Genomic DNA, 26,025 nt, shown 5'->3' with positions numbered 1-26,025 from the left:
AAAGAACAGGGCGCCTGGTGGCTCAGTCGTTAAGCGTCTGCCTTCGGCTCAGGTCATGATCCCAGGGTCCTGGGATCGAGTCCCACATCGGGCTCCCTGCTCCGTGGGAAGCCTGCTTCTCCCTCTCCCACTCCCCCTGCTTGTGTTCCTGCTCTCACTATGTCTCTCTCTGTCAAATAAATAAATAAAATCTTAAAAAAAAAAAAAAAAAGGGAAAAGAACAGTCTTCATGGTTCATAACAGTGTAATAACACATAACAGAAGAAAAAGTGTAAAAGAAAAGCGTACAAAAATAATGTAAATGAGTATGAAAATGAAATTCAGGATACCAGAGAAAGGAGCTAGAGAAGTGAGGAACATGGAGTACAAATGTATCCCACTATGGTGAAGAAGTTACATTACAAAGCATGCACTGATCTTTAATTAATACAGAGTGAGGTAATAATTATGCAAATGAGATCACTAATGTTAGGCTAACACACACGCACACCCAGTTGAACTGTCCTCACGCCCATATTCATTCTAATCAATAATATGTATGATATCAATAGATAATATACACCAGGGCAACCAAAGCCAAGGACAGGGTGAGACCTGTGTGCTAGAAATACTGGACCAGTGAGACCATCTTCATTGGTGGTCAGGAAAGAGAGGAGACAGAGGGTGGAAAAAGTAGGGTAGCTTGATTGAACTGCTTTGCTCAAGGAGATGGAGCTCATCATTTGTTTTCTTTTTTTCTGGACCTGTACTCCATAAACTTCTTCGAGAAGGAAAATCATTGTGTGCTTTGGTCTAAAAAAAAATAAATTAAAAAAATGCAGATTTCCCTCTCTTGGGATGATTAAGAGCATGGACTCTGGACTCTGAGGGACATACGTTTAAAAAGTCCACCTTGTCCACTTGCCTAATCTTGCAATGCTTGCTATGTAGAAAGTCGGGTATTTAGTGGAATCAGAACCTGAGATACACAGGAAAATGACCCCTGACATCTCATAGCCTCTCTGCTCCCCACCCCATCCTGACCAGGTCTCAACCCTGCCCCCCACCCAATCTCAGCACAAAACTTTGTTAACAGGGATAAAAACATATGCCTTATCTGTGTCCTTGACCCTTTCTAAAATTGCAACAACTTCCGGTCTAAGAGTTCCTCCCTGAACCCCCAAATGCAGGAAGAACATTCACTGCTGATATGGCAGAGCAGAAGGCTGGACTAACCAATCGCCCGAAGCCCTTCCTGCAGTTCAGCACAGAGAGGGGAAGGACGCATGGGGTAGGCATCACTCTGGAGGGTAATCACTGCTTCTGCAAACAGGTGACAGGCGGCAAAGAGGAACCCAGGAGAGACAGAATTTCATGTTATTGAATTATTATAGATTCTTTTAAAAATCAGAGATAGGAGATAGGGTAATAGTGGGTGTATGTGACTGCTTGATTATTTAGTGGTGCTGGTAGTGAGGGAGGAGGAACATTTTTACTGGATTAAGATCATTCCAAAGGCTTGGATTCAGAGGGATTAAAAAACGGCTTCATGGGAAGAAGCTTCCTTCATCTAAGTTTATAAACCATAAGAAGAATGAAGATAGAAATGGGGGTAAAGGGGGAATTGCTACAGTGTTCCGGTGGAAAGACACAAAAAGGAAACTTGTTCTTCAAAGAACTAAGTAGCATCTTAATGCTCAAGTAATTGTCTGTGGTCACATGAGAGAGGCCTTTGTAGCACATCGAGTTGGTTTAATCTTGAAATCACAGTGAAAAAGAGAAAACAGCACTGGACAAAAATAAGGGGCCTGGTTTCAAGGATCTCTTTAGAAATCTGGGAGAAAGGGGAGTCTGTCATTAGGGTTTGCGGCACTCCTGCTCTGGGGGTCATGTCATCGCCTGGAGAAGGGCAGTGTTTCATGCAAGGCATCTGAGCTCACCACTCTTCAATAATTCAATAGGGTCTTGCATGGGAATTCCTCATCTTGGGGATTAGTGAGCAACAAATCTACTTTGTAGATACCAATGTTTGGCTAAGGGAAAAAAGAAAAATGGAAATGACCTTGTAAACGGGAGTCAGGTGAAAGAATGTAGCACTGTGATCTTCCCATTAGAATCACATGGATTGGACCTTAATCCTCTGTCAACTCGCCCCCCCTTCCTGCCATCTTCCCACTGAGGAAACTGAAGCTCAGGAGGGGAAAGTCACAAAGCCAGCTCTTCCAGGGCCACGACTGGTCCCCAACTGTCTGAACTCCATTTCAGGGCTGTTTCTTCTATACCACCCTATGATCCCCCATCCATTTCCAATTTGTGATTGTGTGTACACTGAGACCCTCAGACACCCAGATATCACCTGAGTCGTTCCCGGGGATGCAGGGATATCAGTTAATGTTACATGAGCATGCAAACTGCACAGATCCTGAGGGGAAAAGAATGTCCTGTTGAAGACTATCTCTGCTGCTTGGGTCACTGCACAGAGGGACACTGTGGCACAACCAGCAAAACCGGTTCTGGGTAGAACGCTGATCCTTATGCCAGAACCATGTTGTAATTGAGGCTGAGAATCTGGAGTTAATCCCCAGACCTCATTTTAACTAACAGTTTTAACACCTTCCCTAGCCCAACTTTTTCCTATAGATAAAAATTTTTTTTTTACTATTTTTATTTATTTATTTGAGAGAGAGTGACAGAGATAGCGAGAGAGAGTATAAGCAGGGAGGAGAGGGAGAAGCAGGCTCCCCACTGAGCAGGGAGCCTGATGCGGGACTCGATTCCAGGACCCTGGGATCATGACCTGAGCTGAAGGCAGACGCTTAACCGACTGAGCCACCCAGGCGCCCTCCTATATTAAACAATTAGAGTTTCACCTTTCCTTTCTTCTACTCATGCTAAAGGAGAGCTAGAAATAAAATGTAAGGTGGCAACAAAAGAAAGAAGTAGGAACCATGCTCTAGAAAAAGCCATAAATATCATCAGATCTTATAAGTATACATATATGGTAAGACTACCAAATACCAGACTGTTTTTTTTTTTAACAAATGTCCCAAAACTTAAATCTCCAAATAAAAGCTACCCTTTAACATAGCTACCACAGGAAAACATATGGTTTTCTCAAATGATGCTGCTGTGACTCAAAGTATATTTCTAGTATTTCTTCTGACCTTGTTGTCTTTAAAGCTGGTCTTGTGCAAGAGAAATCTCATTTTTAACCATGGAGTGATGTTATCCAACTTGTTGATATGTATTTATATTTGTACCCAAGTGATTTCTGATGTTTTTCTTTAAACATCTTCAAAGATCAAGATTTATCACCATCGTGGGCATTTGAAAGGCCACAGCAACTCTCTTGAACAGTGCCAACACAAGTCGACCTCTGGCCTGCTGCCAAGGGCCTGGCCCAAGGAACCAGGGAATCCTGGAGGCGCTCCTGGCCCACTCCTCTCTGACATACTGTGTCAACCTCCATTGGGTCACTACTTTCCCCAACTCTGACAACCAGTGAAGATGTAAACTGCATATTCAGTTGTTTGGGGGGTGTGGTTGAGGCATAAAAACTCAGATGTCCTTGAGGACCAAGTAAGGAAATTTCCAGAATGGAAAAGACTAGAAAAAGTATTAAAAAGAACAGCCACTACCTCACAAGAGCCACTCATGGCCGGGCAAACACTTGGGCTCATGGGTGCCAGAATCTTTCATTATCTAAAAGAATCTGGAAGCCTAGATTTAAAAAACCATAATCTCCTGATTATTAAATATGAGCTAAAAATTTTTAAATTGAAATATAAACAAAAATGCATGATACATACACACACACACACACACACACATATATGTAAACATTCTTTGGGCCGCACAAAAGCTGTAGGTCATAACTTTGTGTCCTCTGGCCATGTAAACCAAAATAACATGTGACACTGAATGGAGCCCCAGCCTGGAAGCCCACAGAAGATTTCTCTGTGGATGTTACAAATAGGAACTTGAAGGCAAGTACAACAGCTCCTGAGAAGTCCACGTTATAAAAATCACAACTCTTCTGTGAGAAGGACACTTTTACTTCTTGCTTTGTTGAAACTATTTCCTCAACAAACACACAACTTTGTTTTTTGCAATCTGCTTATTTTAAAAACAATAATATTTTATGTTATTTTTTAAAGATTTATTCACTTATTTTGAGAGAGAGAGAGAGTACGTGTGTGCGAGCGGGGGGAGGGTCAGATGGAAAGAATCTCAGACTCCCCACCAAGCAGGGCTCAATCTCACAACCCTGAGATCAGAACCTGAGCTGAAATCAAGAGTCAGACGCTTAACCAACTGAGCCACCCAGGCACCCCTAAAATCAATAATATTTTAAAGAAATACCTTAGGGTCTACAGGTTGAACAAAAAAATATTCTTGCCTCCTTAATGAAGTGAATTTAACTTGCATGGTTTTTCTTTTTAAAAAAATCCTTCCAGTAGTTTGAGGGAAATTATTATTTTTTTTATTGCTTATTGATTAAGCCAGACTGCATACAACTGCAACAACCAAGTAACAGTCACTAAAAATATATACTAAACAAACAAATTTTGCCCCAATAGGCAATATAAAGTATTCTCCACTGCCATTTGTCAAAGTCTATGTGGGCTTAAACCTGTCAGAACACAAGGGCACAACCGCACATACTGAAAGAAGAGAAGTGCGCTCCTACCTATGGGAAATGAGCGCTATCGTCTGAACTGGGCTAAAAGAAAGGTCAATTCAACCCCACTGTGACTACCTTGCTGGTTCACCACAGAGCCTCCATCATTTAAGCTGTCCCTTCTGGTTAGGCAATTTCTTTATAAGGCCTCCACTGACACATTCACTCCCTAGCACTCATTGTCACAGACTGCCTGATGATGAAAACTGGAGATACGACGGCAGCTCACATTTATAGCTCGCTTTACAGTGACAAGGCACTTTTGATGGTAGGATCCCACCGTCTTCCTGAGCCCTGTGCTCACCATGTGGTGGGCCTGCCTCTCACCCCTCACACTCCTGGAGGGTTACTGGATCCCCTGTCCTCTCTCCCTGAGCACCACATCTTCACCCATCATAACCCCAGCACCACTCATGGTGCCCCAGAGACAACTGGAAGTGTTGAGTTTGTTATGTGGGAGGGAACTGAAGCCCAGGGAGGTCAGATGGCTCACTAAGGACTCCAACCCCCGCCCCATGGTGCCATTGCAGAGGCGGCCTTTCATTATCTACCCCCGTCATCTGGTCTCTGAGAGAGTGGGGCATGAGGAGAGATCACAAGGTTTGCACGAGGAGCTACAGATGGAGGCAGAGTGGATCGCAGAGACAAATTTCTCCTACGGGTTTGTGTGGGACCTGACCTCCCACCCACTGCAAGGCCTACTTCCTTCCTTTGGATGCACTGAGCCACTGGAACATTCTCCAGGCTGTTCTGGCACTCTGTTGCTGCTTACCCATTTGGGTCACCTTTCTTGGGCCTAAAGCCAATTTCACTTACATTGTTTCATACCTGAGTGAAACGAGACACTGAGCAATTCTTCTTCTTCCATAACTCACGCCCACAAACTCCCATCCAGTTTCCTTTCTCACCCAGCCTTCCCCCTGCTCGCAGACAATGAAGCATTGAAGGGAACTGTTTACATTGACCTTTTCATTAGTTTGAAGACAGAGTCTTCTAACACCCTCCTAAATGGTACATAACTGAGACAGAAAATAAGCTTAGGTTTCATCTGGAACCTTTTTTCAGTGAAAAATAAAGATCAAAGGTCAGAAGCTAAAGAACACAGAAAAGTGAGCATAAGCAGAAAGTCTGTAGTTTTCATAAAATCAAAGAGACTCATGTCTGGAAAGCAAATCGAAGTATCAGCAAGTCTTACTTTTTTTACCCAAAGTATTGTAGTGGTGGACGTCTATCTTCAGGGCACAACTAGCCAGAGATTTTACCACTGCCCTTTCTAACCAGAGAAAAATTGGAAAAGCTAAAGCAGTCAGCACGAAAGACTTGGCTCAAGGTCACGGTGGTGGCTATACTGCAGGGAGTGAAGGTCAGAGACCTGCAGCCCAGCCTTCTGTACCTCTCCCTCAACCAGGGTATGCCTGGAGGGACTCATGTGGCCAGAGGCCTGCCCAGTCACTTACCTATGGGGCTTTAGCTCTGAACACTTTCCTGCCTCTGTAGAAGACAGCAGTCAGGGCTGTTTGGGGGAACCTGCAGTATAGGTAAAAAGGGTTCTCTGTCCCAGCCTTGCCAGCCCCACATGCTAAAATGAAGCATGGGGAGCTGGAGGATTTGGGAGGGACACGTAGCTTGGCCTGTCCTGCAGGAGGCCACAGCAAAACACGCACACTCCCTTTTCTCCTTTACCCCCCGAAGGGCAATTTAACTGCACATAACTGAATGCACGTAACTTCTAGAGAAAGATAACAGGTTCAGTTCCTTTTTTTCTGGCTGGAGTTAACAGGTCTTCCCCTACTTACAGAGGCTTTTGTGAAAGAATCATCTGCAGAGAATGGTGGCATTATTCAAAAGGCATGAGGAATGAATCAATACTATTTTTCCACTCACCTTCGCCTCTTCGTTCACGTCCCAGGTGAAGGAAACAGCATTATATGCAATCTCCTCGATGTTTCCAATCGTATTAAAGCTCTCCTTGTAATCAGCTGTAACATTAAAAAAGAAAAAGGTTTTAAGAAAGTAAGGGTTACTTGGTGACATGTACTGAACTGTCATTTTTCAATGGGGAGAGTTTAAACTTTGCCTACTCTTCCAGCTGACTGTCAGCAACAGTTAAGGATTTGTGCTCGCTGATATTCTTTCACTAATATTTACTCTATAAGAATGTTCCTCTATTAGAAAAGTAAATCTAGGTGAAGCAATGTTCCTAAGAGATTTGTCTACTGGTTTCATTTTTTTTACGAGGTTTATAAAGTTATTAATTTTTTCCCCGCCTGAATCCTTTGCCACCTACCCACTCCCTCACCTACTCACTTTCCCGTGGCTTAATTTTGCTGGAAGTGCCAGAGTATTCCACAGGCATTGTTCTGTAGAACAGATATCAGCCAGACAGCGTCAGCAGGACTTCAGGGAAGAAATTCCAGGAGAGTGCAGGCAAACCTTTTTTACTTCTTTTTGGATTTAGGCACAGAGAGTGGAGTTCATCATACTCAGCTCACTATCACCACTTGTCCATTCAAGGTCCTCACTTATTTCATTGTTTATGTAATATTCATGTATTCATTTGTATCCCCACTATCCTCTACCACAAACACAACAGCTATCCCTGTGTTTGCTATATATTCTTAGGAAATAAGTTGGGTTGATTTGCCTGTGTGCATAGCTTTTATTTTCAGAAACTGTGTTGTGCAATGGCTAGAATGAGCAGATTTAGCAATTATTTGGGATATACTTACCCTGAAAAAGTACCTGTTATTTGTCAGTAATTCAAATTGAATTGGGCACCCTATATTTTATCTGGCAACCCTATCTATGAACCTCCTCAGATCTAATCACATTGCAGGTTGCATGCTTATTTCTAACATCAGCTGCAAAGAATTCCGTGGTAACCATCGGCCACTATTTACTTATGCCCTCTCTCCAGATACAGACCCTTCAGTGGTCTCCAGCTTTCTGGTACACAGACTACGTTGCCTTACTTATTACGGTCTCCACTGTCACTGCCTTACCTGGCATTAAGGTCTGGACATGATATTCCTAGTTTTAATCCTCACCTCTGGCCCCACAATGGGGGCCAGAGGAAGATTCAATGCTAATGATACTTGGAGGTCTTTTTGTTTATAAAATCTTTCTGAATATTTTTCTTACTGAGCTAGGACAGGAGTAGGTATTATGCCCAACTTCCAGGATGTATAAAGTGGTCGTTGTCTACAAAATCTGACATAGTTCTGGCCAAATCGTCATTTCCTGTGTCCTTCTAAGCTGCTGTGTCACCCCTGGGCTGGCAGCTTCTTTGAGGCTTAAACAAGCTATGTTAATGCTGGGCCATTCTGAAGTCTGCTTTCCTGAAGTTCACAGATCTCATCATTTTTATCCATTTCCTCCTCATTTATTATAAAATCTAAGTTCATGGGATCCTTTATCAAGATTTTAACTACTTTCTTTTAGTAAGACAACTCATTGTGTTTGTATGAATTATGTTGAGAGAAGCAGCACTCCTATCTGCTTTTTCTATCCATGATATAAATAATAAAACAAAGTCCATAATATTAACAGATCCATATTAACCCATAATAAAATAAAGTCAGTTTGATTTGGTTTTCTCCTTATTACCAGGACCTGGATTGATGGCTAATCCCAGAAAAACCCACTTAATGTGCTCTCCAGAATGGCCCTCCAGACCCATTCTCTAGAATGAGTTGTGCCAATAGAGACTTCCAACAGAATTCTATTTCCCCTTTTTCTCACCAAATTTCTACCTTTTTTTTTTGCCAATCCAAAGGATACAAAGTGGTATCCTATTGATGTAATATTCGCATTTCTTCTTTCACTTGTGAGTTCAAGCATCTTTTCACATCCAGGATACCTAACCCGGTGTCTGTTTATATAAACTGCCTGTTCATGGCCTCTGTCCACATTTCTATTGGTTACCCCAGGGAAACTTTAGAGCAAAATTATGTATCTTTACATTTTAAATAAAGCATACACACTATATTACAAAAGCCTGTGTGTTCACCATAGACAATCTACTCATCCACAAACAACCACTAAAAACACTTCCATGCATAGACTTCATGTCTTTCCTACCTCAGTCTCTATCTCCCTTTCTCCAAGATATGTAAATATTTTTACACAGTACTGGAACAATTATTTTTAATTTGCTTTTTTTCCCCCTTAATACTCCTTCAGCATCTTTCCAAGTCAATAAGTAAACTTGTGGAAAATACTTATAGTTGCCAAATACGATGATATTGAATTTTAAAAAGTGCCATAACTTTATTTTGCTCTTGTTGGTCACTTAAATGATGTCCAATACTTTGCTACCTTAAACAGTACTTCATTTAATTATCTTTATGGCTAAATATTCACACATACTTCATTATTTCATTAAGATATACTCTCAGAAGTGAAATTAATAGGTCAAAGGCAAATGTACTTTTAAGGCTTTTAATTCATTTTGTCAAATTGCTCCTGGAAAGGTTGAAACAATACATAGTCACAATAACAGTATATGAGTTCCTGTTTCCCCAAACGGTTTCTTTCCAAAATGATATGCAACACGTGGTACCCATTATTTTAATTTGCAATTCCCTAATTGCAAAAGAGGTAGAACAGGCTTTCCTTTACTGTCTGGCTCTTTGTGTTTTTTATATTCTTTCTCTTCGTTTTTAAAATTTATTCATTTATCACAACAGCTTCTTGTTCTATCCTTTGCTCATTTTTCTCTTAGGGTATTCAAATTTTCTTATTGAGTTTAAAGTAAATATCTAAAGCTAAGAGATAAAAAAGAAAGCAAAGGAAAATAATTTCACACCCTAGAAATTTAGAATAAGGCTTTCTGGCTTTATTTAGGATGATTTAAATGCAAACCTGTGATTTCAGCAGGCCAGCCAATCTCTTAAAATTCTGAAGTGAGAAGTAGACTGTGGAATTTAAAGGAAGTGAGTTCCCTAATTCTTCATACCTATTTGTTTTAAAAGATAGTCTTGTAATTTTGTTTGAAGTTTTTAATAAGCATTTTAACAGCTTTTTAGTAAGTTTTTAATAAGCAATTGTTAAACAGCTTTAGGTCAACTGTAAATTTAAAACACAAGTGTCATATTTAGAAATAAAGACAAACCAAAGCGGTTTGGTCAAACATTTCAACCAAGGATTTTAAAAACAAATGCACTGCAAACACAAATACAAATACAATGCTTTCTGGGTCCCCTCATCTGGCACAGGGCCTCTGTCAGTTTCTACCATATTCACTTCATCAGCAAATGTACTGAACAAATAGGTACTGTGTGTCTGCTATGTGCCAGGCAGTGTCCTCACACTGGGGAAAGAGCAGGAAACAAGATGAGGTTCCTGATCATGTGGCTTTTACAGTCCAGTAGGAGAAAATAAATAAGTAGACAAATAAATAAATAACACAATTAAGTTTAATAGCTTTTTTATGCCAATAACAAAAAAAACAAAAAGATTGGCAAGGCTACTTTTTACTAGATGGTTAGATTACCTTGTTTATTTCCTTTATACCATGTGCCAATATCTTATTTATTTGTTTACTTATTTATCACCAGCATTTCCCATTAGCTATTTGCTCTTTTTTTTAAAGATTTTATTGATTTATTTGACAGAGAGAGAGACAGCGAGAGAGGGAACACAAGCAGGGGGAGTGGGAGAGGGAGAAGCAGGCTCCCTGCCGAGCAGGGAGCCCGACGTGGGGCTGGATCCCAAGACCCTGGGATCTCCACCTGAGCTGAAGGCAGACGCTTAACGACTGAGCCATCCAGGTGCCCACGCCTTTTTCCTTAGCCTTATGCAATACAAGAAATGTCCGTTCATCTTTAGTCTCTAAGCTATTCCTATAGGTGGTAAATAGCTCTGCAATTATTTATAACTATGAAAGTTTTCTAAGACTAAACAGCTTATGCACCCTGATGTTGTTTTGTCCACATGCTTTTTGTCCAATGAATAATATGCTAATAGATATATCTCCCATTTCTAAAAACTGTGTTAATGTTTGCTTAAAGGCTTATGACTCATGGGATAGAAACAGTAGCTCAGCAGTCTGGTGTTAAGCCTTCCTTAACTTATTTCCTCAAGAAAGTTTTTCAAACCCAAATTTTGTTAATGTGGATAGCTGCTCAACTAGTAAAAGGAACTGTGATGAGCTGGTGTAATAAGCTTTGTTTCCTAGGGCTGCCATAACAAACTATGACAAACTTGGTAGTTTAAAACAAGGGAAATTTATTCTCTCACAGTTCTGGAGGCCAGACGTTCCAAATCAAGGTGTTGGCAGAGCTGGTTCCTTCTGGAGGCTCTGCAGGTTGATAGGCTCCATGCCTCCCTCCTAGCTTCTGGTGGTTGCTGGCAATTCTTAGTGTCCCTTAACCTATAGACCCATCCCTCTTTTCTCTGCCTCTGTCTTCACATGGTCTTCTCTTCTGTGTCTCTGTGTCTGTTCCCCTCTTCTCTTCTCTTCTAAGGATTTGTCATTGGATTTAGGGTTCACCCAAATCTAGGATGATTTCATCTTGCAAACCTATCTGTAAAAACCTTTTTCCCAAATAAGGTCCTATTTGTAGGTTCTGGGAATTAGGACATGGACAGATCATTTTTGAAGGTCACCATTCAACCTCCTGAACCTGGGATCCCCTTCTATGACTACAAGTCAGGTGATTTGAGTGTATGGCTTTATTCTTGCACAAGAGCCATCACAGCTGAAAAGTAATCACCCCATTCAAAAAAAATCATAAAACACTTAATTATGAACATATTACATTTTGAATGGACTTTTTCCCCCCTAAAAGATGACAAGGCAACATAAAAACTACATGTTTTGTACCCTGGTTTGTAAATATCTGTAGAATACTAACATCTACTTAGTGAGAATGAGGATAAAAATAGGAAAATGGCTTAGATGTTTCCAAAAACCAGCATGATATGATGGAACAAAATTATAATTGGCTGAAACAGGTTTCTAAAAAAATGTATTCCAACTTAATCTGAGTTTTAAAGGTAGTTCTTATTAATCTTAATAATTCATACACAAGGGGCGCCTGGGTGGCTCAGTCGTTAAGCATCTGCCTTCGGCTCAGGTCATGATCCCAGGATCCTGGGATCGAGCCCTGCATCGGGCTCCCTGCTCAGCGGGGAGCCTGCTTCTCCCTCTCCCTCTGCCCCTGCTTGTGTTCCCTCTCTCGCTGTGTTTCTCTCTGTGTCAAATAAATAAATAAAATCTTTAAAAAAAAAATTAAAAAAAAAAATTCATACACAAAAGAACAACCCTAAAGTATACAACTAACTTGAAGCATCCAAAAGAACGAAACCATGAAAGAAGAAATGGGAGTCTATCTAATGAAATAAGAACTAAGTTTATTTCATTGTTAATGTCATATGGCTGGTGACAATCAAACTTTTCAGGGTCCTCTCTAAGGGTATGTGTGTCCTTGGAATGTCAGAGTGAAGTGTATGGGAATGCAAAGCTGTATACATTCTCTAAGGCCTGTTAGGACACTCCCCCCCCAAATGTACAGTATTTCCGGATTCCCAAAGCTTATAGGCTTGTATGGATGTTCTGTAACAGTGCTTCTTAAATGCTGGGGTGCATCAGAAATCACCTGGAGGGCTTTGGTAAAATGTAGATGTCTGGGCCCACTCCCAGAGATTATGACTCAGTAGGTCTGGGATGTGGCAAAGAATGTGCCATTCTAACAAGCTCCCAGATAGGACTGATGTTGCTGGCCTGGGGTCTACATTTTGGGTAGCACTGTTCTGTCCTCTGGGTGCACCTCATTCGGTCCACATACAATCTTAGAGAAAGTGACATCTGTCATTGAGGTCCTCTATCAATTATCGATGAAATCCGTGTGACAGATTGTTCTTTCTCCTCAAAGATTTCCCCTCAGTGGACAATAACCACACATATAGGAGAATCAGGTAGTTACCTACATGGTGAGCCCTGAGTACCACCTGCTCGAAGATGTCTGCTTGTTCTCATGCCTGGAATCCCATCCTGAAACATCCATTCCTTTGGGTAAGGATATTGTCATCTCCTGACATTAAAATGCAAATGCTCTTGGGATAATAATAAGTGTCACAAACCAAGAGCTTACTGAGTGCCAAGCCTGTGCCAAGTCTTTTACCAACATTACCTCATCTCTGTGAGGTAGGTGTTAGCATCCTCGTCCTACAGGGAAGTTAAGTGTCTTGTAGAAAATCACATGGCTGGTAACTGGCCAACCTGTGATTTGAATCTGGGTCTGTCTGATGCTAAAGGTCATACTATTAATCACTGCCTATATTTATCTTGCAAATTAAATAATAAATTGTCACCAGATATGAATACCTTGTAGAGAAAAATCACAGCACATCCTGCATGGTAACTAGCTGGGACAGAAGCACTTGGGGAAGTTCCATGAGGCAGAGACTGCACATTTGGGGACCATTCCTTGACAAAGCAGGGCAGGGTTGGGTGCTGCAGTGGAAAGGAAGCAAAGAAAGCAGCTCCATATCCTGAAGGCACCATGAAGATGGAAAGAAAAGTTCAGAAGTTAGCCCTTCTGAGAAAACAAGAGGTTTGAGGAAGAAAGATGACAAACTACAGTGTCTCAGTGAAGGGCCGCTGAGCATGGGTGAATGAGCAATGCTTTTCACATATGTTCTGGCAAGTTATGTTCAGCAGAGGAATTATGGGATTCAATCCTATTTTAATTGTTATGGAAAGCATGATGGTGAATCCTTTTGCTGTCTTATTCTTTTATTTTTTGTATATAATCAGTGGTCTGTTAATAGGTTTTTAGACTCAGACTTTTGTAGGTTGAGTCTTCTTCAAACTGTGTGTGTGTGATTCTGGAATGCCGTCAAAGGAACTCTTAATTCCTTCACCTTAATTAAGCTTCACGTGCTTGGTAAATTATAACTATCCCTTTTAATTATTTTTTGTATATATTGTTGGAGATTAAAAAGAATGGTATAATTAATATAAAAACTGTTGCTCTTCCGAAAGGTATGGATTCTGTCTGGACTAGTGAAATAATGAGCCTGGAATGCTGAAAATGGCTCAGGGCACGATTACCAATTCAGTGAGCTACACCGCAGCCTAAGAAGATGTTGTTTTGTTTTGTTTTGTTTTTAAAAAGCCAAAGATTTGAGGTAGTTTATATTTGGGGTTGGGACATACAGGGGGTCAATCTATATGGCGGTGCCCAAAGCATACGAAGAAAGGACAGTGGGGGTAGAGACACACCAACCAGAATTTAATTTCTGTCCTCCTCTCAACAAGCCCTGTGACCTTGAATGAGTTACAGAAGCTCTCTGAACCTGCTATTTCCTCATCTACAAAAGAGAGACAATATATGGAGCCCCTGGGTGGTGCAGTCGGTTAAGCGTCTGACTCTTGGTTTCAGCTTGGGTCCTTGGTTTCAGCTTGGTCTGTGATCTCGGGGTCATGGGATAGAGCCCCGCTTCAGGCTCCAAGCTTAAAGAGGAGTCTGCTGGGGTTTCTCTCTCCCTTTTCTTCCACCCCTCCCCATGCTCGCACTCTCTCACTAAAATAAATAAATCTTTAAAAAAAAAGAAGAAGAAGAAGAGAGAGAGAGACAATATCTAAGAACAAACCCGCTAATCCTTTAGTGGGTGAGGGGAACAACACTGGTCCCTACTCCCCCATCCCACCTGTCCTCAAACATCTGCTTCCCTCTGTCTGCAAAGACCAAACAGAACCAGCTCAAATTCAGGAAACGCTCGAGGGTCATTCTAGAAGTATTCGCTCTGACTTAAAATAGGCAGAATAAATAAACCCTAGTCCAAGTAGGTTTTGAGATTTTTTTTTGTTTTTTGAAATCAAAGAAGCAGCTTCTTAAAGCCTGGATGACTCATAAGAACTCTAATGAGTCCATTATATTCTTTATCATGCTTTTCCCTAGTCAGAGGTAACCTGGGTTTCCTTAAGTGTGTTGACACTTGAGCTGATTTTTAGAGGCTCTGAATGTATTTCCATCATTTGGTCCTGGCTCCTGAGCAAATAATAGGATCAGCCACCAGTTTTTGAGAGTCAAGTGTGTGCTAAATAGGCATACTTCACAAACATCACCTCACACAATTCTGATCAGTAGCTTTTTACGTTATCCTTACTCTGTAGCATAGAAAACAGGCTAACATGTTAAGCACCTCGCCTCCCTGATAATCACTTAGTTTTTCAGCGGCCAAGCCAGGATTGGAACCCAAGAAGTTCTGTCTACATACAAGCAGAGCCCTTTGATTTCTGTGACATACGACCTTTCAAATGAGCACCTTTCCACACATAATCTAGAACAATAATGGCTGAAATTATGAAAACATCATTTGTGACTCATAGAATGTGACCAGTATCAAGTGACTTTGATATTAAAATAAATTAAAATATATTCCTGTTTACTTTTCATGGTTGATGATATTACCTTCACAGACATCATTTAAGAAGGAATCTTTCTTGGAATTCTCCTTTTGAGCAAAACCTAATACTTTATTTGTTTGATTCACCCTTCTGCTTCTAGCAAAGAAATTTATAAACCAATGTTCTAGCTTTCAGTTGTAGTGACAATAAACTTACAGTAAGGAAAGCATTTTGCTTGTAGCCTATTACTGTGTTCCATCTATGCTGGCATTTTTTATTCTGATTCCTTTTTTTACAAATGCTGGTCTTGATCCGTAAACTTGATTTCAAATTGAGAATAAGTCAGATCCTATGTGTAGACACACAAACATATATGCTTATATAGGACCTATATATGCACTATGGCTTCTGGCTCCAAATTTAAATAAGCTTGGATGGGCTTAAAATTAAGCTCTTCTCATTAGTCTATGTTATTCAGTGAGATTTAACTTCGGTCTATTTTTAACTCAAACTATTCTGTCTCTTGAAAAATAGTGCCTAGTACTTTCTGACAGTTTGCTGAATGAATGAAGGCATGGATAAGTGCTTTGGTAAATCATTTATTCTTGTATACTGCATGAACTACTCAAGTTTAATTTTGGTTGTTCATTCTTCATCTTCTTACTTGATATACGTAGGTGTGGGGACAAGAAGTTATAGGCACACAGGATTACAAGTTACTGCCCACAGTGGCCAATCCACCATAATCATCTCAGACCTACAAATGGGTCTCCCTCCCTCCAGGACAACAGCCCCCAATATTTTCCCAGCCCAGATGATATCTCCAGACATTGTAACTTCCCAGTTAAACCAACTCTGACTTATAAAAGAGAACTGAACTCATGCTCAGATGATGGTACTTTATCATTAGTAAGAAACTTGAGAATTGCCATTCTATTGGCAGATACTCTATACTTCTATTGGAAGATATTCCAGTCTCTCTCAAAGACCCATTCTAGTGCCTAGCAGCCTTCAACGTTAGAAAGAAGTTTCAAATACATACAATTGTACTTTTGAGTTGCGGACTGAAGAAATTCAAATAAAAGAAATGACTTTTTGGCAACGGGTGGTACAGAACACAGACAACATTACAAGAACTGTAAATCCTCACATGGATTATCTTCTGCTAAATCTGAACCACAAACCCAATCCCTCCAGCTGCTCAAGTTCCACTAAGATTAACCTCCATTTTAAAAAAATTTTAATTCCAGTGTAGTTAACATACAGTGTTTTATTACTTTCATGTGTACAATATAGTGATTGAACAATTCCATATATTACTCAGTGCTCACCAAGATAAGTATACTCTTAATCCCCTTCACCTATTTCACCCATCCCCTCACCCACCTCCCTTCTGGAAAGCATCTGTTCATTATAGCTAAGAGTCTGTTTTTTGGTTTCTCACTTTTTTTCTCCATTTGTTTTGTTTCTTAAATTCCACATATGAGTGAAATCATATAGTATTTGTCTTTCTCTGACTGACTTATTTTTGCTTAACATTACTCTCTCTAGATCCATCCAATGTTGCTGCAAATGGGAAGATTTCATTCTTATTTATGGCTAAATAATATTCATATATATATATACACACACATATATATACACACACACACATATATATATAACACACATACATATACATACACCACATCTTTATCCATTCATCTATCAGTAGACACTTGGGCTGCTTCCATAATTCGGTTGTTGCAAATAATGCTGCAATAAAGACAGGGGTGCATATGTCCTTCTGAATTAGTGCTCTTGTATTCTTTGGGTAAATACCCACTACTGCGATTACTGGATCATACAGTAATTCTGTTCTTAACTTTCTGAGGAACCTGCATACTGTTTTCCACAGCGGCTACACCAGTTTGCATTCTCTCCAGTAGTGCACAAGAGTTCCTTTTTCTCCACATCCTCGCCAACACTTACTGTTTCTTGTAGATTAACCTCCCTTTTCAACCTCCCCAACTGACCCTGGCTGCCCAGTCACACACACTAAACTGGTTACCAGACATAGGAAGGTGAGTCTGTTATGTGTGTGATGGGTGCAGGGCCGGGGGGACCGCATGAGCTATTCTAGTTCATTACATGAATGATTTCTGCATTAACTGCTACTTGAATTACTCATGCTGCTATTCCTGTTTCCTTATTTTCCACCAGTTATTGGAGGATTTAGATATCATTTTGAAATTGAAATTCCAATTCTCTTAAATATATTTCTTCAAGATGAATTTGCCCTTCGAAGGAGGGAAGCTGTTGCTTCTGTTACTGTTTTCCGTTGTAATGTGGACCACAGCATCCGGGGACTACAGTCAGGGTTCAACAGGATCAGAAGCCACCTAAGTAAAGCTGCGTAACTGCTCTGAGCTGGTTTCCCTATCTGCAAAATGGAGAGAATATGAGCACCTGCGTCACAGGATCAGTGAACAATGACGAGACCCCTCATTTCTTTAGCGCCCCCTCATTTCAGTACTTGCCTTTTCAAGAGCATGAAAACTAGTGGCAGCTCCAGATTCCTGGAGCCTGTTCAGAGACTTTCCTTCAGATTAGCTTCACCTTATTTTGGTTTCTCCAACCTCAAAGAGCTTAATTTAATTTTGGAAAAACTCTCTCTTGGCAAGTTTTCGGTTGTGTAAACAAAGAAGGAAAACTTTACATTTGCCCAATTTCACACTTGGGGCTATTGCAAAGACGTAAATTTGTTTATGTTGAAGTGTGCAGCAAGAGAGAGGCTTCTAGTAAATGCTAACGGAAGGCTGACAATACCAGCTCTGTAGTTTTGTTTGGTATATAGATGAGCCTCATGAAACTATCAGAGTGTATCTCCAGCTATTTTTTCTTGTAATTTTTAAGCCAATCAAATAATGCTAAAAACACGAGACTATCAGGTTACTTGCAGTCTCATTAAAAGCATCTCTGAAGAAAATAATTAGGGCCCAAACGAAAGACATGAAATCAAATCAAAGCACAGATTACATGTTTGACAAGAAAGCATGGTGGTCTTCCATAGCTAAAGATACAGAAAAGGTCCCACCAAGTAAGGGAAAGACAGTAGAGTGTCCAGTAAATGGGGGGGGGGGGGAATAAAACAGGAAATAAAGCATTTTACAGTATTAAGTAGAGGGTCTACTAAGATTCTCAGAGGGGTCTCTAAGCATCCATTCCATGCCTTAATCCTTTCTGTAACATTTCTTCTGGTTAACTACTCAGGGCTTTAAAATTGTCAGCAGTAAGGAAATCATTTGCAGGGAAAGGTTTAGTAAACAGCAATGTCTTGGAACCAGGTAAACACACTTCCTAGAAGCAGTGAAGAAAAATGATTAAGGGCCACCACATTCCTTATAATTTTTAATTTCCAAATCTAGCTACTTTTTTTTTTTTAAGTTTGCTTTGAAACAATTTCCTATTTGTTTGCTTCCAGGAAACAGTAATAATTTCTAGTTAAGTTAAAAATGGGACATTTTTCCCCGGCTTTATTAGTGTATGTATTCTGTTTTTATGTTAGCAATTAGTCTTAGTTATTAAACTAGTTTCATCAAAATGGCTGTAGTGTAATAAATATTTAAAATCTAAGAAATTAAGGTACCAAATGCACAGTTAGCCTCCTGACATCAGAAAAAATACTACCAAAAATTATTCTTTCAGCATGGAAGAGGAGAAAGTGCAAGCCCAGCCTGATTTCTCCGGTAACGAGACCTGTGCCTGCTTATCATAACTGTTATTACCTACACACAAAACATACACGGCATTTGTTCATTGACTGGTCGACACTGTTGAGAATCTAAGCTATGTCAGGCTCTGTACCAGGTGCTGGGGGTATATACAAAGGTTAAAAAAATTCTCTCTCCACTCAAGAAGTTCAGCACCTAGTGGGATGGACAGAATGTACACTGATGAACCAAGTGAAACATAGTGAAATGCTATTGACTAGATACAAACCAAAACCCATAGTGGAAGCAGCTGACTCTGCCTGAAAGATGAAGAAGATCCCATGCAAGTGGGGACAGAGAAACCAGGTCTTAAGGGGTAAAATGTCTGCCAGGTCAAGGAGAGAGGGAGGGACATTCTAGGCAAGGAGAGCCATAGAAAGGAACAAAGAAGAGGTTGCAAGTAACTAGGAAAACTAGTGAGGGGCAAAAAAGGACCTGTAGACTTGGCATTAAGAAACTTTAATAAGGGACGCCTGGGTGGCTCAGTCAGTTAAGCGTCTGCCTGGGGCTCAGGTCATGGTCCCATGTCAGGCTCCTTGCTCAGCAGGGAGCCTGCTTCTCCCTCTGCCTGCCGCTCCCCCTGCTTGGGCTCTCTCTCTCTCTCAAATAAATAAATAAATAAAATCTTTTAAAAATTTTTTAAATAAAAGACAGGCTGTACTGGATGGAGAGACATTAGGAGTACAGGATGTGGGCTAGTGGATACCTTTTTTAAGAAACGTAGAGTGGAAGGAAAGAGGAAGACCCAGCTAATAATTTAAAAGGGAGTCTCCAAGAATCAGGGCCTGGACATGGGCAGTTTGTGAACTCTGGCTCTGTTCTGGACCCTTTGCTGGTGGGAAGGTGAGGGGTACCCCTGGGTCACACTAAGCACACATGCGGAGCAGGAAGTGCTTCTCCCCAGAGCTGTTTTCCCCAACAGAATGAGCTTCTAGGACTCATACTGAAACATACAAGGCAATAAATGAAAACCCACAGTGGCTCAGTGGTTATTGAAAATCAGTATGTTCTGTCTGAACTAAGAATAAACTTTAAAGTTTTTTATAATGCATTTTAAAGCATTTTATAATGTTTTAAAACATATAACCTTAATTAGCCTCCTACACTTTTATCACATAAATGTTTTTCTAACGAAAGTTGAAGATGAAAGGAATTTTCAGTCACTGTGGCTACGGCACTTCACTCAAAGCAGAAGGTGCCCCACATGTGTCTAGAGCGGAGGAGAGGAGGACCCCTGTTGGGTAGTGCTGGTCCACCCACACCTCCTCCCTCCTGTGGAGGAAGCAGGGCTCAAGGCCGCCCTTCCAACTCAGCTCTGACTCATGGCCCTGACTGCAGCAGCCCTGTGATTTCATTCTTAACGTTAGGGGCTCTCGAGAGGTTTTGTTTTTTTGTTTTGTTTTGTTTTTTAAGATTTTTATTTATTTATTTGATAGGGAGAGAAGGAACACAAGCAGGGGGAGTGGGAGAGGGAGAAGCAGGCTTCCCACTGAGCAGGGAGCCCGACACGGGGCTTGATCCCAGGACCCTGGGATCATGACCTGAGCCGAAGGCAGACGCTAAACGACTGAGCCACCCAGGCGCCCCTCAAGAGGTTTTGTTTTATTCTGAGTCAAATTTACTTTTCATATCTATTCAGAAGTGTGAAAATCATCCAGGATCAAAATTCGAAATTCCACTTAATTGCGTTATCTTTAAAGGAAGGAAGACCCACATCTTCCTGACTGCAGGGAGAGAGCAGGTTCATTTGACTCTACAGTAGAGCCTTCCACAGAACAAAACTAAAGGGCAGGTGGGACAGCCTAGCCAAGAGAAAGGCAAGCTGTAGGGCACTCTTGTCTCCTAGGCCTCGACCGTGCACAGATGACCTGGCTACGTGACTCACCCGACCCTCAGAGAGGCAGCAGCTGTCTCCCACCCACCACCCAAATCTTCACCCTCCCACATTTCTGCACAGCGCTGGGTGGCCCAGCCCAGGGTTGGTGATAAAACCTGCAAGAAAGCACCCTTGTAGGGCACATCTGAAGCCAGCCTCCTCTAGAAAACTCAAAGAGAGGGGAAAAAATAAATCATGTTACTTAATTTTAATCACAATTCCTATCTGAAAGTGGAATATGATTCCAGACTGAAGAGAGCTCCCAGGCCTGGACTTCACAGCAAAATTCCGTGCTGGAGAGTCTTCTGAAAGGTCTTGAGAACTAAACTTCAAGAAATGTTTCCATTTCGTTGGAACTAAAGTTTTCAAGAAAAGCTTTACCTTAACATAAAACTGGTATTTAAAAATTGGCTCTAAAGAAAGAGATTTGCATGAGGGCACAGATGAAAATCCGATAATCACATGCTAATAATCAAAGATGAACTATAATTGCCTGCTAATTACCATGGAAAACTACAGGATTAATAGTAACAACATAACTGACACATCCCACATACAGGGAAAGATTACTGCAAATCAAAACTGAAGACAGAGACGGAATAAAGAGCAAATAGTCGGTTTCACAATTAACTACAAATTTTTATCGATAATGGTTCATTGGATGTGACTGTAAAGTAAGGAGGCTTATTTTGATGTTGCTTGTGGTATCAGCGTCATTACATTACAATCCACGCCACCCACTGCGAAAAGACAAAAACCACACGGTTCTTATTTTGGAACATCTGCACTGTAAGGTAGTAAAGTAAGTCTTAATTCTGTTCAGAAGAGAGAAATTACATGTGAATGTGCTTCATTCTATCTATCGTAGCTTCTGGCTCTCATTCTATAAAGTTAATTTTAGTTGTTGAACCTCTTCTAACTTTCCTTCCCTCCTTGAAAGGAAACAAAGAGAAAAATGTGCCTTCCCCAGAGAGTGGTTTTGGAATTATCCACTGCTTGAGGAAGCTTGATATGTAGTCCAGTTCATTTTGTCATTTGTGGTTCATTTGAAATATGTTGTTACATGGCTCACACTGTGCAAAACTGGATAACCCCATGGTGCAGACGAGTCGAGGGTAAGTCCCACCTACTCTGTGTACAGATGGTGCCTCAACGTCATCATGCCCCTGGCTGAACACAGCCCCTGGCCAACCTGCCGTTCCTGGCCATGTCCCTCCTCCTGACACCCCTACCTAGGAGCAGGGCACCCATTTAGTTAGCAAGGCCGCACTTTTCTTCTGTGATCCTTTACTTCTCCTTTATCTCCAAAGCCAGTCATCACAGGGGATCTATCAGTTCTAGAATTTGTCTCTTGTTCCTGGGATACCTCTGTATCCCCCGCTTACAATGCACTCCTCTGGGTGCACTCCATCGTTCACCTGGCTCCGACTGGTCTTCCCACTGCCCGTCTCTCCCTCTCTTCACCTCCATGCTGGCCTGGAATCACCTCTCTGCAGTACAGATATCATCCCACACCAACAGTGCTGCCAAAAACCTCAATGGTTATCCAAAGCCTCTGAATTCAAGTCCTGAAACTCATTACAGAAAAATGTCATTTCATTACAGTATCTATTTGCTTGTTATTTCTGCACACTCCCCTCCATCTGTCCTTATCAGCAATCTGGGAAGACGGATGTACAAATGGAATACACCCGCTTGGATGAATGACAACACAAAGGTACAATTTTTATTATCCCTCTCTTACGTACTCTTGGATTTCTAAAATCCACTCAGTTCAACAATAGAAAAACATGGGTTAACTAAAAACAATGCATGCATGCTACAGCTCAATATAAAAAAGTACACACACAGACATTTGAATATCTCCCCAATAAAACTATACAACAAGACTTTATGGAGCCAAGATAGTGTTAAAGCAGCCAAGGGAGAAAACCCCTGAGCTTAATGACCCTCAACACCTGTGATGTGGCCGTGGTGATGCTCCTCTGTGAAGATCCTGAGGCAGCACTTCGCAAGCTTTCCGCCTGCAGGGCAGGTTTGCTGCCGGGACACGGGTGGCCCGAGTCAATGGCCCTCTACTGCCTACAGCCTTCCAGGGCCTGGACCCCACATACCCCGCTAGGCTTGACTAGCCTCCATAGGAGGCCTGGAGTTTCAGCCGGTACCAAAGGAGGCCTGGAGTTTCACCCTACGATTCCCCTTTATTTATTTATTTTTTAAAGGTTTGTTTATTTATTTTAGAGAGAGAAAGAGAGCACAAGCGGGAGGGGCAGAGGAAGAGGGAGATAGAATCTCCAGCAGACTCCATGCTCAGCATGGAGCCCAATGCAGGGCTCGATCTCACAACACGAAAATCACAACCTGAGCCGAAACCAAGAGTCAGACACTTAACCGACTGAGCCACCCAGGCGCCCCTACGATTCCTCTTTAAAAAGCAAGCCCTTCTACAGCTACTAAACCCTTCTTTCTTAGCCCCTCAACCTCATTTACTCAGGACTTCCTTCCTTCGTCTTACTGTCCGTATTAGTTCAATCAAGGAACACTCTCACCAGTACCTATGACAGTTTCCACCCCCTGCCATTCAGGCTAACAATTTCATCAGACTTGATAAAATTTATCTGCCAATCTCATTTTGGTTCTTCTGCCTTGGTTCCTATATGAGCATGTGCTGTTTCCTTAGCTTGCAGCACCCTCCCCCACCTTGTTGACCTCACGCACTCCTGTCGTCCTTTCAGAAGGGTCTCAGAAACACCTCTCAGGGAAGCGCTCCTCCAAGACGCCACTCACTGTGTGACATCTTAGCCACTCATCGTCTTGCCTCCAGATTCGAGCAGCTTAAGGACAGGGGCTCTGTCCTAATTACCTCTGAATCACTAGTCCCTAATGAAGGGTCTGGCCTATTTGCTGAATGAATATGGAGTAATTATGCCTTTCCGCAAGGCATGGGAACTAACATGGGACCAGCATTAACTCCATGTCCTTAAAGAGGGACGTCCACAATCAGGGACGAGCAAACAACAGAAACAATCTAAGTGGCTCTGCCATAGAGGAGGTCTGAGGTCTAATTGGCGCAGGAATGCTCCTTGGGCTGCAGAATGTAAACTCATTTATGACCTGGCGTAATTGTTGTTCTTCAACGAGCTCACAAGAAAGAACTTGTGAGGCTTGGAGAACTCCGCTCGTGTGCTCTGAAAAAGCAGCAAGGGCCACTAGGGCCAAGGTCTGTTTGTTTTACTTTTATCAAGTAAGAACTAATTGCTAATGTTTCCTTCCCCCCTCCCCCCAAACAAAATAGTTTAAGGCCTAATGTACAAGAACCACATGGCTGAACTGGCTTTCAGAAATGTCAGAACTAGCAGCAGCCAAGAGTCCCACCCCCCCAGATTGCAAAACGTTCTCAATGTCTGGAAAGGAAAGCACAGTGGGGAGAGGCAGTACATCAGCACAAGGTCAGGTCATGGATGTCTGCAGTCACTCTACAAGTCATCAGGGCCTAGTGGGGCCAAGACCTACCTAGGGGTTGCCATACAAAGAGGATGTACTGTGGAGCAAGGACAGAGAATAATAAAAAACAAGGAGTGCAAACTCAGGCATTCCTGGGTTTCCATCCCACCGACACCCCTTACCAGGTACATGACCTTGGGTAGAATTCTTTACCGTTCACCACCTCAGTTTTTAAACAACAAAATGAGTTGTTTTGAGGACGAAGGACAGAATGTTTATATATGATATATAGAAAGAGCCTAGTACACAGAAGACAAGGAATACATGGGTATTATTAAGATACAGTTCATTCCCTCCAGTGGCCTGCCTTCTGTCAGTATAATAAGAGTTTTATCCACACGTTTCTTCATTCATTCGGTCACTCATTCATTTAGGAAATATTTATTGACAGCTCACTATGTCTCAGGCCCTGTGCTAAACCAGACAAGGGTCTGCCCTCATGGGCTTTACCTTCTAGTTGGGCACAATGAGAAATAGAAATATATATACATAAGTAACATGTAGGGTAGTGATAAACGCTCTGCAATACAATAAAGGTAAAAGAGCTGGAGAGTGATGAGGGTGCGCCATTTAGGTAAGGTGACAGGGAAGGTCTCTGATAAGATGACAAGCAAAGACCTGCAAAAAGTGAGGGAACAAACCATGTAATGTGTGAGGATCTGCCCAAGGAGAGCCGTGCTTGGTGTGATGCAAGCACAGCCTCACGTGAACTCCAATCAGGATACAAGGAACCTGGGAGCCAAGGCTCCACGGGCTCTGAGGAGCAGCCTGCTTCTCTGCACCCTAGGCCCTCGGGCTCCCACTCTCCTTTGCACAGACCCACAGAAAGGACTCCTTCAGGGACACTGAGGGTCCTCTCCCCATTTGGCAACCACCAGCACTACTGGTTGGTAGGAGCTCCTCAGAGGATCAGAAGTATGTGGGAGATGAGGAGCAGCCTTGAAGAGCAACCAACATTCTAATCCAAGTGAGATAAATGTATGGCAGGAAAGATGTAGAATGTTCGCCAGCCATCATTACAGGGTACAAGAGACAACAGAGCAATCCTTGACCATGAATGCTGAGGGGATGCAGAATAAGGAAAGATACGAAGAGAGGTGAAAGCTCCACTGGGCTTTGCTTGGAGTGGAGGTAGAGAGGCAGGGAGCTGGAGGAGGGCTGGTTATCCCAGGAACCCTGAAAAAATGAGAAGAAAGAATACGCACACCTCTACAGACAAAACTGTGTTGTTAAGAACTTGAGGAGCTGGAGGAGCCACTAAGTCCACCCACAGACTCCGAAGACCACAAGTTATGAATCTCTGCTTTAATGAAAGGGGCCCTATCTCAGTCTTTAACTTCAGCTTCAAGGTCACTACCTAGAGGGCCCAGTTGAACTTGGTGACCATAGTGACTGGTGGAGATTTGCAAACTGCAACCATGAGCCCTGACTGTAACCTCCAGCTTCATGGAAGTTAAGAAAGGTAATGTATTTTAAAACGTTGGATTCTTCCTTTTTTTCTTTAGGCTACTAGAAGGTTCTCGACCCACACTGGCAACTACATGGCACATGCACCCTTCAGCCTCCCTCCACTGTCAGCAGGCATTGCTAACCCCCTGGTGGAAGCAAGGTGGAGCCTTCATCAACGTCCTCAGCACCGCACTCCAAAGCTACCTGCTGACGGTGCAAACAGATGTACACACCATCCCAGCATCAGCTCCCTCTTTATTTTGGAGATGGCATTAACCATCCACCGGCAGAGGAACACATGGTTTGATTTTTTTGTAAGTCTAGTAAAGGAATGAATTCTATAAGATTTTTGCATATTTCCTCATCCTCTGTGAGTAGCTGTCAGGTCGAGGTTGTGGTTAGAAAAATCAATTTGTCCTTTGAAGCT

The 26,025-nt window shown here is 41.9% G+C and overlaps 1 protein-coding gene across 2 annotated transcripts in view; it reads right to left on the bottom strand.

The window, feature by feature from the left end:
- The window catches only part of GRHL2 (grainyhead like transcription factor 2), a 107,674-nt gene that overhangs the window by 55,857 nt on the left and 25,792 nt on the right, over positions 1–26,025 (bottom strand). For both annotated transcript variants that reach the window (XM_081816319.1, XM_081816320.1), the window contains exon 6: positions 6,545–6,639. In XM_081816319.1, coding sequence (XP_081672445.1) covers positions 6,545–6,639 — 95 coding nt within the window. The remainder of the gene's footprint in view (positions 1–6,544; positions 6,640–26,025) is intronic.

Source organism: Leptonychotes weddellii, chromosome 4, assembly GCF_054177405.1.
Source record: "Leptonychotes weddellii isolate Sample4059 chromosome 4, ASM5417740v2, whole genome shotgun sequence".
In the NCBI taxonomy this organism is placed as follows: domain Eukaryota; kingdom Metazoa; phylum Chordata; class Mammalia; order Carnivora; family Phocidae; genus Leptonychotes; species Leptonychotes weddellii.
This window is presented reverse-complemented; position numbering and strand designations above follow the sequence as displayed.